Source organism: Nilaparvata lugens, chromosome 10, assembly GCF_014356525.2.
Source record: "Nilaparvata lugens isolate BPH chromosome 10, ASM1435652v1, whole genome shotgun sequence".
Classification (NCBI taxonomy): domain Eukaryota; kingdom Metazoa; phylum Arthropoda; class Insecta; order Hemiptera; family Delphacidae; genus Nilaparvata; species Nilaparvata lugens.
Genome location: NC_052513.1, coordinates 5,140,412 through 5,156,913, shown reverse-complemented (window position 1 = coordinate 5,156,913; position 16,502 = coordinate 5,140,412). Strand labels below are relative to the sequence as shown.

The window sequence follows — 16,502 nt, the reverse complement described above, 5'->3', positions numbered from 1 at the left end:
GCCCTAACTGTCGTTTCGGCGAGAAATCGGAAGTGTGAAAACGACCAATCTGATTAAAAACTTTAATTTATTTTTATCTTATATATATTTTTTTTTCATTAACTGGATTCTATGAAAAGTGGTGAGAAATATGTGGAAAACCTACTTAGAAACTTTGAACATACCTCTATATCTTCATCGTCGAAAACTCTACACCAAGGAGATATGTGGGTGCGATTAGCAGCTGTTTCAAAGCCACATACTTGGTACATTGTAGACAACTCATCTGAAACCATAAATTATTGAAAACTTTATTTGAAAGTCATTTGATTGAGTCATTTTCGATTTATATTGATTATCGACTACATTCAGCAAATAACAATTTCCTCCCTCACAAATTAACCACCGCAATACCAATCATAGAGGTCGGAATAATTTTTTAAATACAGTATAATAAAAAAAATGATTCAGTTAAAAATTAATGTTTGTGTTGAATCCAGGGTTGGAAGACTAATGGACCGATGCCGGTTGCACAAAAGCCTGTAAAGTGTTAACCGTGATTAATTCAGCGAGAACCAGTCAGAGAAGCCATCTTTTCAAAAAAGCCTTCTCTGATTGGTTCTCGTAAAGTTAATCACAGTTAAAATTTAACTGGCTTTTGCACAACCGGACCTGAGAATAAGTAAGTTATTAATGAAACCCAACAATAAACAATTGATGCGAGATCTGTATGCAATAGTTGCGAATGCATTGATTACTGAGTAAAATTCTCAAATAAATCATTTCAGAACAATATGTTCATCAGTTTGGATGCATTGATCAAGTTAAAACAGATACAATCGTTTGTGTCCAGTTTAATCTCACTTATACCCTTTTTTGATGCTAATTTCAAAACTTACAAATAGATTAATGCAATGATAGATCAATCATATAAATTAATGCAACAGATAGATCAATGCAATGTGTAGTTTGCATGCACTTTGCCTGGATATAATTTGGCTGTTATTTTATTTTGATAAGTAGTAAGATAGTAGAATAGGAGGATTCAGTTATAAAATAAATTCATGCAGCAGCATAATCTAGAATCAATATTGAAATTTGAACAGACCGAAGATTTATTCTATTGGTAGAATCTTTGAGAATATTGTAACATGCTCATGAAAAATGTAGACTTATGTTTTAATTGATAAGCTAGATAAACTAGTTTGGAGCACAGTGTATTTGAATACATAATAAGTTAGTTGGCAACTTCAAATAGCATTTGAATTCACAGCAGCTGAGTAAACTAATTTCGAAGAGACATCAAATTTTATGAAACCGATAGACAAAATGGGACTCAAATAGGTATAATATGTCTAGTGGAACTCTAAAGGTGCGTACAGACTTTCGCTCTGCTCCGCAATCGAACGTCACTCGAGCAGAGCGACTGATGATCGACCGGGGAGCAAGAGTGGAACGCGAGAAGAGCGTGTAACAGAGGTCGAGCTTGGCAAGCTCCTAGGTCGAACTAGCTAATAGATGCGCATGCGTGGTCAACGTGTTTGTTTGTAATGTTTGTTAATAGTTACGATCTCTGTGTTAGCAAACAAAATTATCAAAATTAATAATTAATTATAAAATTAAATAATATAAAGTTATAAAAGCATTCATAACAATAGGTACCGGCATATTATCATTGACAGAATCCAAAGTCAGGGCAGTGGACTGTGAATGATAGTTGTTATTAATACCTACAAATAAATCTTTGAATTCTGTGCATAAAAATACTGATAGCTTGAAGTGTGGTAAGTACGCCAATAAAAGACCAAATGAGTCAACAAGATGAGATTTAATAATAATAAAATAATAGGCAGATGGCCACATACAAAAACAAGTGTAGGCTAAGTAGATTGAATCGAAAAATCTTGGGACAATTACAACATGTAATAAAAAACGTTAGAGAAATACAAAATTTAAATGAAATTAGATCAATGACATTAATGACCATTGAAGCCTGACAATAATCGAAAAGATATTATTAATGATACCTGAATTGCGAATATAAATTGAGTGCTATAATGAAAAAGTTATTGCTGCAAAATTCAATCTTAATGATTTACAAAAGGAATAGTAATAAATTACAATAAGCTGTAGATAGTGCTCAACAAATAGAATACATTAATATAGGCGGCATAGGCCTTCAGTGAATTAAATGTCAAGTTAGACATCAATTGAACAACTCAAATATGTGAATGTGCTTGCAAGCCAAGCGTAGCTATCAATACAGTGAAATAATTACTAATATAGAATACATTAATATAGGCGGCATAGGCCTTCAGTAAATTAAATGTCAAGCTAGACATTAATAGAACAATTAATAGGCGTCAGTGGCCTTAAAATGACACTTAAGAGCTAAGGGTAGCTATTAAATACAATGTAAAGATTGTCCAAGTTAAATACAGGCGACATGGGCCTTCAGTGAATTGAATGTCAAGATAGACATCAATAGAACAATTAATAGGCGTCGGTGGCCTTAAATTGACACTTAAGAGCTAAGGGTAGCTATTAACAAAATTGCATGTCTTGGTCGACATTAGTACGCTTGTAAAGCCAAGGGTAGCTATCAACAAAATTGCATGTCTTGGTCGACATTAGTACGCTTGTAAAGCCAAGGGTAGCTATCAACAAAATTGAATGTCTTGGTCGACATTAGTACGCTTGTAAAGCCAAGGGTAGCTATCAACAAAATTGCATGTCTTGGTCGATATTAATACGCTTGTAAAGCCAAGGGTAGCTATCAAAATTGAATGAAGTACATATTATAACCTTGACATTATGTAGGACAGTGCTCTCAATGAGACATGCACTGTAATATATTGAATTCATGAAAATAGGCTCGATTACCAAATGTATGGACAATTAAATGTTTTTAATTGCCGAAAAGGTTGAATGATAGCTACAAAAATTATATAAATGCACAAAAAACTGTTTGACTTAGAAATAGAGAGCGTGGTCCATTATCGAAACGCTGTAGCATTTTATGAACAATTATGTAATACATGCGTAAATGAAAGTTGAATAGAACGATTTACGTAACCTGAATAAAATTTTGAAGAAGAGATGCAGCCAGGCAAGGAATCCGCAGTACCCAAAAGAACAGGACATCAGCAAGTGACAATGTGATCTGGCCATGCGATGACAAGAATGGAAGCGTCCACCACAGCAGGCAAATCCCCCAGTGGAAATGTGAGCAGGAGCATGTAGAATTCCAAACGAATAATCCGACTTTCAAGTTGTGGAATTTTTAGATTGATTTCCAAACAGTAGAGATGATGAACTTGAAAGTTTGAGTTTCAAGAGGTGGAGCCAATTGTTAGAAGAATGGCAATAGACGCCCACACGAGGTTGTGATCTTGACAAAGTTTATCAGCATAAATATGTGAAGAAATCGATGAATAATTGAATCACAATTGAAGAATAGAATAAACGAATTAATTTGAAAGAATAATTCACTTTTTTTAAAAACGTTCCATAGATCAGAAGAATGGCAATAAACGCCCACACGAGGTTGCGATCTTGACAAAGTTTATCAGCGTAAATAAGTGAAGAAATCGATGAATAACTGAATCACAATTGAAGAATAGAATAAACGAGTTAATTTGAAGGAATAATTCACTTTTTAAAAACGTTCCGAAGATCAGATGAATATGGATGAAAAGTTTAGACTGGGAGCGAAGTGCACTCTCCGACTATACTTGATCAAAAGACAAGGAAACCGCTAATGCTCGGCTGAAAAAGGGACATGCCGGATGTGTTTGAAATGTACGTAAAACGTTTACAAACGTTTGGTGAAAAAGTAGCAAATATCTAGAAAGTAAGATGCCTAAAGACAAAATAAATTCCAAAAAATCGAATAGTACAAATATTAAAATTGAAACAACAAATAACACGACGAATAATATAGAAAACCAACTTGATTATAGCAGTGCCGTAGAACCGTGACTGTGACGTCACCGGACAGCGCAGACGGAAAATGACGACATGATGTCTACGTAGTAGCGGAACGAGTAACAAGTGGAACCGTTACAATAAATGCTTTGTCAGATTTTACAATCATTTAGAAGGAAGAAGCCGAACTCCCAACCATGCCTTTCACCTTTTGAAACATTGACAGACATTAACTTTTATCATAAAACATTAAAATAAATGAAATAATCATAGTATTCATTATATATAAGCATAATGTATTATTAGGCTACCCAGCAAACCCCTGTCAGAATATTTTATTCAGTTTTGTCACCCGATCAGCTGGATTGAGAGTTTCACATTTGTGAGGTTAGGTTGTAGCGAAGTCAACAATAAGAAAAGAGCGGATCAATCATCCTTCGAAAATATTTCGAATCTCAATCGAACCCTTGCGTAACATCTCGCGTAACGTTCATGATCGGAGCGATTGCGGAGCGTGCGGGGAGCGTGTTGGAGGCGCGTATATCTGTACACACCTTAAGGCTCAACTCACACTTACGCGACTCAGGTCAAGAAGAGACTCGACTCTAGTCGAGAGCATGTGTTTACAAATGGTGACACTCAGAACAGTCGATTCTAGTCTCCGCGACGTCACCATTTGAAAACACAAGCTCTTGACTAGAGTCGAGTCTCTTCTCGACCTGAGTCTTGTAAGTGTGAGTTGAGCCTAATTAGTAAAACCACATCGACACAGGAAATATAATTCAGAAAACAGAATAAACCATATCTCATGTTCATGTATGAAGTTAACTATGTTTAAACTATGAAGTTATTAGAAAGAAATTCAAAAAATATTTGTAAAAAGCTAAAAAATAATACAGATGTGCAAGACATTGATTAGACTGAGGATTTGTATTAGAACCATTAAGATCGCGAATTAATTAAAACACATATTTACCAAATGTTATTGAGTCCAGATGCAGACGTTTCTTCATTTTGTTCATGACTTTGTTCATAGCTTTCGAATTTGCGAATTTATTAGCTTCTATTTTACTGCTTCCGCTTTTCCTTACATCTTCTTTCCATTTGTCACACAGTTTATAAAACTGAAACATAAAAACAATTCATAAATAAAGTAAAGTGAAGTGAATATCAACTTTTCTATATCTCATATTTTTATTATTTAAATGATCACATTCATGATAATTATTGATGAATTTCCGAAGCAGAAATAATAATTAACAATGCAGAATATATTTTAATCCTTAATGTATATGTATCACCAATAATAGCATTCTACTAGCTCTATCTTAATCAAATAATTTTTTATTTTGACAAAAAAACACATTTCAGTGAAATAAAGATATAAACTTCTATAGTTAGTTCCTGTCAAAACAAAAATACTTCCTGCTAGACACACACACACACACACACACACACACACACCACACACCACACACACACACCACACACACACACACACACACACACACACCACACACACACCCACACACCACACACACACACACACACACACACACACACACACACCACACACACCACACACACACACACACCACCACACACACACCACACACACACACCACACCACACACACACACACCACACACACACCACACACACACACACCACACACACACACACCACACACACACACACACACACACACACACACCACACACACACCACACACACACACCACACACAACACACACACACACAACACCACACACACACCACACACACACACACACCACACACACACACACACACACACACACACCACACACACACACACACACACACACCACACACACACACACACACACACACACACACACACACCACACACACACCCACACACACACACCACCACACACACACACACACACACCACACACACACACACACACACACACACACACACACACACACACACACACACCACACACAACACACACACCACACACACCACACACACACACACACACACACACACACACACACACACACACACACACACACACACACACCACACACACACACACACACACACACACACACACACACACACACACACACACACACCACACACACACACACACACACCACACACACACACACACACACACACACACACACACACACACACACCACACACACACACACACACACACACACTGTGAAGTTGTTAATGGTAATTCCTTCACAGTTAATACGATGTTTCTGGTATTTATAAGAGCAGTCTCTAAATTCCCTCTTTTGCGAATAAATTCACAAAAAATTAAGGCCTTCCGGCTCGCAAAATTACTGGGTTCAAACCTCAGCTCTAGCTCAGTGGTAGAAACATGAATTTCATAAATACAAATAATCACCATAAGGTTCAGTGACCGGTGATTGGTAATTCTTACCGCTGCTTCTATGAAGTTCTTGAAGAATACCAGTAAGGAAATTAAAAGAATATTTGATGACTGATTATCAGTAACCATGTACCACTAGAGAATAATCAGGACCAACTATAGTTGTTTCTAGTTGATTCTTAAAACGCTCGTCGTGAATACAAGTATTCACCAATATACCCTTTCAAAATTCCTTAGAACTTACAACGCCAGTTCTTGAAGCTCTCTGGATCCTTATATGATATAACTGGAACCTTATTAATATAATTTCTTAATATACTTGTTCTGGCTGATAGAATGAATATCATCAAAGGATGATAAATATTGAGTGCTTTGAATAAGGTTAATATTATTTGATTCAATGATTTTAAGTGCTGCTAAATATTTGTTGGTACCAAAACAATTCAAACTATATAACACGAGATGAGTTGGGATATAATAAAAAATTCTATAAGTTTGTATGCTGACATAAAACACAAAATATATTCCCATAAAACAGATACGCATAAATATTCAATATCTCTATAATTCACTTAAATAATCTATTCCTAAAATCTGAATAATTATCACAGGCTTTGCTAACATTCACAATGGTGAGTTTCAAATTCATAAATATATTATTTTTAATACTGGTACTTAGACTTCCAGTCAATACAAAATTCTACCAATAAAAACCTGTTCGGTCTATAAGTTTGATATGATATACTTGATTCAATTAACAAATTTAATAATTAATAAGTTAATATTCAAACATGAGATCTCAGGGATTTATATGAATTCGGGCTGTGCATGGAAGTAAGCTTCCTACATATATTAAATAAATTTGTAAAATGTTCTTATGGACTATGTGATATGGTTCAACACGTGGTGACTTTTTATTTTAATTCAAATTAATAGGAATAGCGCTTTTTTTATTAATTATTACCCCACTGAACGTAGAAAAAATGAGCTCATTTGGTTTGACTTATCACTCACTGACTGAAGTTCTAGATGTTCTCGAGGATTGAATTAATTATTTCCAATAATTAATTGGGTAGGCTCCTTTTCGTCACTGCTGGGCTAACGCGTGATCCAGATTTTTATAAGTTTCTTTCGAATTAAAGCTATTTTTATGAGAATCTTTACAATTACGAACTCCTTGACAGCACTGAGTTCACAAACAATTAACATTCAACAAACATACATTACATTTAAAAAAGGGTTTGGCTTAATAATTCATTAAAAATTTTTAAAAGGAAGAAGAAAAAACCCTAAACTCCATGTGCATCCTCTCGGGTTGGGATCTTAAGCCAGAAGAAAAAAGGTTTTCAGAAAAATTTGCCTCTTCCTAGAATAATTCTGTAAACTACTCTCTGATTGGCCTTCAATTTAATAGACTCAATACAATTGGTTGCCTTGGGAATCAGGGCTTCCTCGGCTTTATAATAGAAAAAATTAAATAAAAGAAGTTTTTATACAAATATATGGAGTATTTATCTTAAATTGAATTCATAAATAAATCGTAACATACGATTTTAATAGATAATACATTTAGTTTTTATATGAGTTTTGTATACTCTTGATTTATCATGCTTTTTTGGATTATAATAAATATTTATATAGAAATAATAGTTGTTTGTAATTCTACACATCGACTTCCTTTAGTATACTTAATATATCCTTTATGAGTGAATTTTATATGATTCAACCGGTCATATGGGTTGATCGAATAATCAGCTGATTCGTTCAGTATTGGTTCTGATAATTATCGATTTATCCAAGATCGACTAATTCTTTTCATAACGTAAACAAGTAACTCTAACCTCAATGTTCATGCATTTTATTTTTTTTTTTTTTTTTATAATCCGCCAATAATAAATATGCCGCTTTATAATTTTTTGATCTTACCAATGGGTTCTCATAATTATTAAATCACAATAATACATGTTTTCTTATCGTTGTTGATAATGCTATTACTCCTAATCGCTAATAATACTTGATTTGAGTTGATTTACTCTTTGGATAGGTCTAACCTTCTTTCCAATTTTATAGTTCTATTACATTTCATTGGCTCATTTAAAAATATTTGGTGGTTTCAAATTACCACGTGACACAAAACGCCCTCTGATTTCTGATTTAAAACGACAATTCGAGAATATAATATAAATTTTATGATCCAGTTGGTTTTGGATCAGAAATCATACATGTTACAAAGTCTGCTAATAACTCTACTGAGAATCCTACCTCCTAACAATTCAACAACATATACAACAATAAATAAATTCCATTCAAATACATACGCCTTACATCGGCCAATCTCCTTCTACACACAATACACAATATAAACTATCTCCTCCTCCATACATAATATAAAATTTTTTTTTTTTTTTTCTAATCCACGCTCTGCCCTCAGGCCAGAAGCACATTTGAACGTTGGTGCAAAATCATTGCCAACCTAACAAACTGGTAATTCTCCGACTTGCAGAGTATAACATATTTTCTCCCTCAACATAGAACAGTGACTTGTACATTTTCATTTCATTCTCTTGCAGAAATTGGGCTTTGTTTTCATATAATGGATATTTTTAAGGATAATCTTTGGTAGGTTTTATCAACAAGAACTTCTTATTCCTCTAATACATTGAGACTTGGGATTAATGCTTTTGGTGGTAACTATGCGGTTTGATCATTTGGCGGATAATTTTAGTGATTTTCTTAATAGTTTATACATAAATAATAATAATATAATATTTTTATAATATCTCTACATGCAATTCACATTTATATGACACTTGATCTTCTATTATTCGGGGTATCAACTTAGATGATTTAATAGGCATTGACTACTCTGGTTTTCGTAGTGGACAGCTGGTTTACGTTGGCTTCGGTTCATCACTTGTCGCCATCTTGATGTCTCTTCCTGCTACATGAAGGTAAGTTGGCTTTTAACATTAGAAGTTATTTATTCTCTTGTTTCACTAATAAGAAAGGTGTTAAAAATGGTTTCTAAATTTGTTCTTTCTTTATTTTCAGGTATGCTGGTCGAAATGAATACTCGTCTGCGAAATAAGTGTGTTGCCTGGTGTTTGTTTGGTACGTATTTGTTGACAGGTAGGTCCATGAATCCAAATATTATTGTTTATATTCTTATCGCTTATTGTCTCGATAATACGGTTTGAGATTAGAAATATTTTCCCACCAAGTTAAATTTGGTTTGCTTTCTTCATACAACTGAACTGTATTACGTTCAGTTACGGCTGCAATTTTGTATGGTCCAGTATAAATATGGAAGAATTTTCTGGTAGTTTTTTCCAATGCATTGGATAATCTATGGCTTTTTAAAAGTATTTCATCTCCGACACTGTATTTAAATTGCTTGGATTTATTATCATGATAATGCTTTCGTGAGGTCGCTGACCTTTCTAATCTCTGTTGTACAATGTGACAGATGTCTAGGTTAGGATGAGTTAAAGCATTTGACGGTGGGAAATCTATTAACTTTTCAATAAACATTTTATTTCTTTCTCCGAAAATAACCTCTACTGGTGTATATCCTGTGTTTTCATTGATGCAATTGTTGAAACATTCTTCCAGGAACGGTAGATATCTAACCCAACTTTGATGTTTTTCAGCGCAGTACGCCCTCATGAATCGTGAGATTTCTGCCATGCGGCGTTCCACGGGGTTCGAACTAGGAGAATATGTGGAAGTTCGAGATATTTTTATATCAGCCAGGTCAAGTATTCTTTTCCATGGTTTGCTACAAAAATATGATGCATTATCTGATAGAATGCGCTTAGGTTTTCCTACTTGCGGAGTCCACTTATTCACTATGCAATTTGCTAGGACTTCTCCTGTTAGCTTACCGATGGGAAAGAACATGGTGTATTTAGAGAATGTGCATGTCAATACGAATATATATTTTTTCCATGTTGTGCTAGTGGTAGAGGACCATAAATGTCTGCTGATACTAATTCCAATGGGGCAGTCGGCAATATAGGTATCATTGCTCCTCTGACTTGATATTTTAAATGTTTTGTTTTCTGACATAAGTCGCATGCTCTTAACACTTTGACTACCTTTTTGTGCATACCTTTCAGATAACAGGCTTCTTTTAGTGTACATATCGTTTTTCTTACTCCAAAGTGGCCAATTCTCTCATGTGTTTCCTTAATCACTTCTTCCGCTATTTCCTTAGGTATTATGATTCTCCAATTATAACCTTGTGGTGTGGTGCGGTGAAATAGGAATCCACGGTATCGTGTGTACTGTCGCAGGTAGTGGGGCGTTTCAGATGGTACTTCCTCCAGTATTTCTAAAATTTGGGATAGCTTGGGGTCTTCTTTTTGCGCATTCTGAATCCTTCTGGGTGTTAGTGTATTCTTGTAGACTTGAGGTTTGATATTTTCGGGATATGGTATGCTTTCGTCCATTTCCATTGCATAGCATTTCAGGTTTGTGTCGTTACAGTATGTGGCATCTAATTCTCGGGATAGAAAATCGGCTGTTTGATTTTGCTTTCCTGGTAAGTGTGTGAGATCGAGGTCAAACTCTTGAAGAGCGAGAAACCATCTTGACAGTCTGTTGTGGTTTAATTTAGCTGTTTTAAAAAATGTAAGAGCTTTATGGTCGGTATTGATATAAATTTTATTTCCCAACAGCAGCGTGCGGTATTTTTTACAGACTTCTACTATACTTAGTAACTCCTTTTCTGTAATCGAATAGCGTCTTTGTGCTGGATTTAGGGTTTTACTGAAAAAAGCTAGTACTCCTTTGTCTCCTTCGGCACTTTTCTGAAATATTTCTGCTCCTATGGCGTAATCTGAGGCGTCTACGTTTATGTAAAATGGCTGGCTCATATCGGGATGACTTAATACAACTATTTCAAGGAAAGCTTCTTTTAATTCTCGAAATATCTTCTCTTCTGCTTCTGTCCACTTCCATGCTTTGTTGGTAGATAGTACGTGACTTAATTGGGCAGTGTAGTGTGACATACGGCTGTTGAAACGTCTATAGAATTGAAGAAATCCAATGAATTTCTGTAGTTGCTTTCGGTTGGTTGGTGAAGGGAATTTTCTGATGGCTTCTAATTTACTGCTATCCTGGGAGATGCCGTCCGGGGTGATGATATGTCCCAAATATTTGACTTGTTGTGCAAAAAATTCGCATTTTGATAATTTCAATTTGAGTCCACATCTGATGAGGCGACGAAATATTATATCTAGGTGTTGACAATGGTCCTGAATATTTGTTGAAGAAATAATTCCATCATCCACGTAGAGTGTACAGAAATCCGTGACATCTTCTCCTACGGCTTGACGAAGGCAACGAATAAATATGGCCATGGCGTTCCTCAATCTAAAAGCTAGACGAGTGAAGCGGTAATTTCTTCCGTTGAATAAGAATGATAGATAATCTCTTGATTCTGCTGCTATCTGGATCTGCCAATAACCGGCGCTTAGGTCAACTGTAGAGTATACATTCTTCCCACTAAAGGTTTGAAGTACTTGTTCTATCTGGTCTGGGCTCTCACGGTCATCTTCCAAAATGCTGTTAAGCGCTCGTGCGTCCAGACATAATCTCACGGTACCGTCTTTCTTAGCAACACAAACAATTGGTAAGCTATATTGAGAGCTTGATGGTTCAATAATCCCCAATTCTAACATTCTGTCTATCTCTGCTATAGCTGCCGGGCGGTATGTAAATGGTATTGGATAAGATTTTCGGTAATAGGCTTCATGAGGTTTGACTTTGAGTCGGCATTCAAAATCTTTAGCTAGTCCTGGCTGTTCTGAGAAGACATCTCTATTTTCAATGAAAACCTTCGCGACACTGTTTTTTGTATCTAAATCCCATTCAGCATAACAGTTTATCCTATCCAATAATTTTTCAAACATTTCTTCAGAGGAAATCTCTTTATCCATCACGCCGTCATCCATTGTCGTTAAACTCAACACTTCAAAATGTTCCATGGTTTCTTCCATTTCATGAATACCCCAAGTCCTAGGAACGCCTTCCATGTGATATGCAAATTGTACTATCCGATTTTCTCCAGGATGTCTTTTTAAACTAAGAGGTGTAATAATTTCGGTGGTGGTGGTTTCAGGGCTTGCATGAAATTTCAATGTACGGAAATTCAAACAGGTTCGGAAATACTGTAAGAAATCAGCGCCTATTATCATTGATGGACCTTTGACTGGCAACACCAGGAAAGTATATTCAAATATAACTCCCTCTATTTCCACTTCTAAGAGACATTGAGTGGTTACTCTTATTCTTCTGCCAGGATTAATACCGGAAATGTATACATTGGTAAGGGGTAGTATAGCTATTGCATGTTTATCTTTGATGTTCGAAAACATATCCTCTTGTAATAAACAGCATTGCGAGCCACTGTCAATCAGGGCTTGTAGTTTAGTCCCATACAATTTGCATTCGATATAAGTTTGTAGCTGGCCGTCTGATGTCACATCGGTGTCGTCAGGGTTTTCTAAGAGTGTTTCACGCTGATCGTCCCGGAAAGTGGTGTCTATGTGGAGAGGTTTGGCTTGTTCCTCTAATTTGGTAGATGAATAATTATCCTTTGCTTTGGGGGTATCATATAGTCATGTAGTTTTAGAAGTGCTTATTTCTTGATTTGGTGGTGGGTTATTTGCATGTTGATTTTGGGTTGCTTTTGTTGTATGTGCTACTGTGTAAGATGTATTTGTCCGGTTATGATTTTGATGCGTTTCACCTTGATTCTTACGATCTCCATCTCGTTTGTAATTGTTCCCATTCAAGCGATCTCTGCCATCATAATATGCTCCTCTATCCTGTTGTTTATTATTGTAATATTGAGATTTATTTCTAGAACTGTTTTCAAACGATTGACCTCTGCTAGTATTTTCAGGGTATTTTTGATATCGAGTGTTTGCTCCGACATTTGACATTTGATTCTCACCATTATAATTTTTCCTGACGCTGTTGCTATTATGATGAGAATGATTGAAATCTCCTGTACGGTCGTTTACCTGACTGGATTCAGAAGTAACAGATTGGATACAGTGTAAATGTTCCATTAATTCTTTGCAACTGGAAATCGAAGATACTGCTAGTGTCATGCGAACATTGTAAGGAAGCTTTTTTGTTAATATATTTGCTAATGATGTATCCGCTAAAGATTCGTCTAGTTGCGAATTCTTACACATCATCTTAGCTACAAATTCAGTATATGACTGTCTGCCTCTATTATCATATGTGCACGATATGATCTCTGATAGTGCGTCCATCTGCTTACGTTTGCTCCAATACTGCTGCAGGAATTGGGAGATGAAGTCCTCCAGGCTATTGATGTCTCGCATCCGGCTCTGGAAAAACATCAGTGGCTCGCCGAGTAATAGACTGGACAGTTGGAAACGCCATACTAACCAAGAGGTGGGTATCAGTTCCTGAATAGCTTTTATTTGATCTATGAATGGTCGGGGTTGCATATGACGGTAGGAATTATCAATTTTCCAAGACTTTGAAAAAGTTGAGTGCCGTTTACTGCTTCATTCGGTGTATACTGCACTCGACTGACTGGGATATTTTCTATACGTGTCTCTATTCTGGAGACTCGTTCTTCATTTGCGATCCATTTATCATTCATAATTTTCTTATTTGCATTCATTTCATCATATAATCCGGTTAGCTTCAATTGCTGTCCGCCTATAGCATTCTCCAACATGCCGTATCTCTCACTTGATTTTACCCCTTCCTCCGCTAAATTTGCCATACATGCCTGCACGTTACTTTGTTCCTTGACTATCTCTATTATTTTCTTATTATTTTCCTCCACTTTCGACTCTATCTCGCCCTTATTTTCTAACACCTTTCCCATGACAGTTCCCATGATAGCGGTGCCCAGCTCCTTACTCAATACGTCCACCTGTTTTTTAACTTCCTTTGGTACGTCATCCAACCGTTCGTTTATCTGACAGGTGACGTCATCTATCCGGGTCTCTAATTTTTTGATGATTGTAGATTGCGTATCTATTTTAATGTCTATCATATTTTTCATTTCTTCCTTGAATTCAGAGAATTTTCCCTCAACTTTCTCTTCCATTTTTCCACACTTCCTTGTACAGCTTTGACATCTTTTTGTATGATTTTGGTATTTTCTTCCCCTTTATCCTGGCTTGCTTTTATCTCTTTCATCAACTCTGCCATGGCTTGGTTGATCATGAGTTTAAACTCACTCGAGGAATCATTCATTAGGTGATTTGTAACACAGCCAACTGAAGAGTCTAAGGTAATATTGCGTTTTTCCAGGTTGGTGGCGGCGGGTGGTGGTTGACTGGTCATGTCAGGTGGCGATTGGGTGGCGGCACTCTCTGTTCCCTCGGCGACACTTGGAGCGATCTGCGGAGACGCCGGCACCGAGTTGGACGCCCTCACTCCCTCATCTCCCTCAGCCGGACTCTCATCGGAATTAATCGCGTCAACGACATTATCGATCTTCGTAGAAGACAATTGGGCCAAGTTTTGCGGGTCGAAATTGATGGAGCATATGCTGCCTCCCTCTCTCTCTCGTGGGGTCTCCGCTGCATTGTCCTGGGTTGTTGAGTGGCCGGTGTCGTAGCTACATAATTTTGGGGTGGTCGCTGAAGTAGGAAATTTGTGAGTTAGCTGGCGACTGGTTCATGGTGACGTTATTATGGATTACTTCGAATAAAGTGCCAAGTGTGTTGCCAAATTTCAGAAATATCAAAATGAATTCAGTGATAGTGCCTATTCTGGATAAAATTGTGTTGTGTTGAAGTTTCAAGTGTCATGTACATATATTACTAAACGGACATCAATGGACAGGTATGGCTTACAAATTACACTAATATGGTTCTTAAAATTTTAGTTAGGGTCTTATCTTCCTTACTAACAACAGTATTGTGATGCCTCAAATAACCTATAGCCCTGGTCAGCATACAATGTCTAGATTCAAAAATCAAAATCAAAATCTTACTATAACTTTTATGGAAATTTCCATCCAATTTTTCCTCTATTATGAGAATTATGTTATCAGACTCGTGTGATATAGTTTGTCTGTATTTATGCAGCTTGAAAAATTTTAATTTGAAGAGCAACTCAATTATTTTAGCCAGAAACTTACAATAGATTATCAGATATATCTTGTTGAATCAACTTCAGATTATGCTTCTTGCAGTTTTCAGGTTTATCAATAATTTCATTAATCATTGATAGTGAGATTGAGTAGGTAAGCTTTTCATCACGCTCCACTGGTTGGGTGCCATTGTGTGAAGTTGTTAATGTAATTCCTTCACAGTTAATACGATGTTTCTGGTATTTATAAGAGCAGTCTCTAAATTCCCTCTTTTGCGAATAAATTCACAAAAAATTAAGGCCTTCCGGCTCGCAAAATTACTGGGTTCAAACCTCAGCTCTAGCTCAGTGGTAGAAACATGAATTTCATAAATACAAATAATCACCATAAGGTTCAGTGACCGGTGATTGGTAATTCTTACCGCTGCTTCTATGAAGTTCTTGAAGAATACCAGTAAGAAATTAAAAGAATATTTGATGACTGATTATCAGTAACCATGTACCACTAGAGAATAATCAGGACCAACTATAGTTGTTTCTAGTTGATTCTTAAAACGCTCGTCGTGAATACAAGTATTCACCAATATACCCTTTCAAAATTCCTTAGAACTTACAACGCCAGTTCTTGAAGCTCTCTGGATCCTTATATGATATAACTGGAACCTTATTAATATAATTTCTTAATATACTTGTTCTGGCTGATAGAATGAATATCATCAAAGGATGATAAATATTGAGTGCTTTGAATAAGGTTAATATTATTTGATTCAATGATTTTAAGTGCTGCTAAATATTTGTTGGTACCAAAACAATTCAAACTATATAACACGAGATGAGTTGGGATATAATAAAAAATTCTATAAGTTTGTATGCTGACATAAAACACAAAATATATTCCCATAAAACAGATACGCATAAATATTCAATATCTCTATAATTCACTTAAATAATCTATTCCTAAAATCTGAATAATTATCACAGGCTTTGCTAACATTCACAATGGTGAGTTTCAAATTCATAAATATATTATTTTAATACTGGTACTTAGACTTCCAGTCAATACAAAATTCTACCAATAAAAACCTGTTCGGTCTATAAGTT

The 16,502-nt window shown here is 35.9% G+C and overlaps 1 protein-coding gene across 4 annotated transcripts in view; it reads right to left on the bottom strand.

Moving 5' to 3' along the window:
* The window catches only part of LOC111052563 (multiple inositol polyphosphate phosphatase 1), a 40,278-nt gene that overhangs the window by 10,340 nt on the left and 13,436 nt on the right, over positions 1-16,502 (bottom strand). For 2 of the 4 annotated variants that reach the window (XM_039436136.1, XM_022339289.2), the window contains exons 5-6: positions 4,883-5,030; positions 165-265 (exon numbers count right to left, since the gene is read on the bottom strand). In XM_039436136.1, coding sequence (XP_039292070.1) covers positions 165-265; positions 4,883-5,030 — 249 coding nt within the window. The remainder of the gene's footprint in view (positions 1-164; positions 266-4,882; positions 5,031-16,502) is intronic. The other 2 variants (XM_039436137.1, XM_022339288.2) reach the window with 1 other exon arrangement.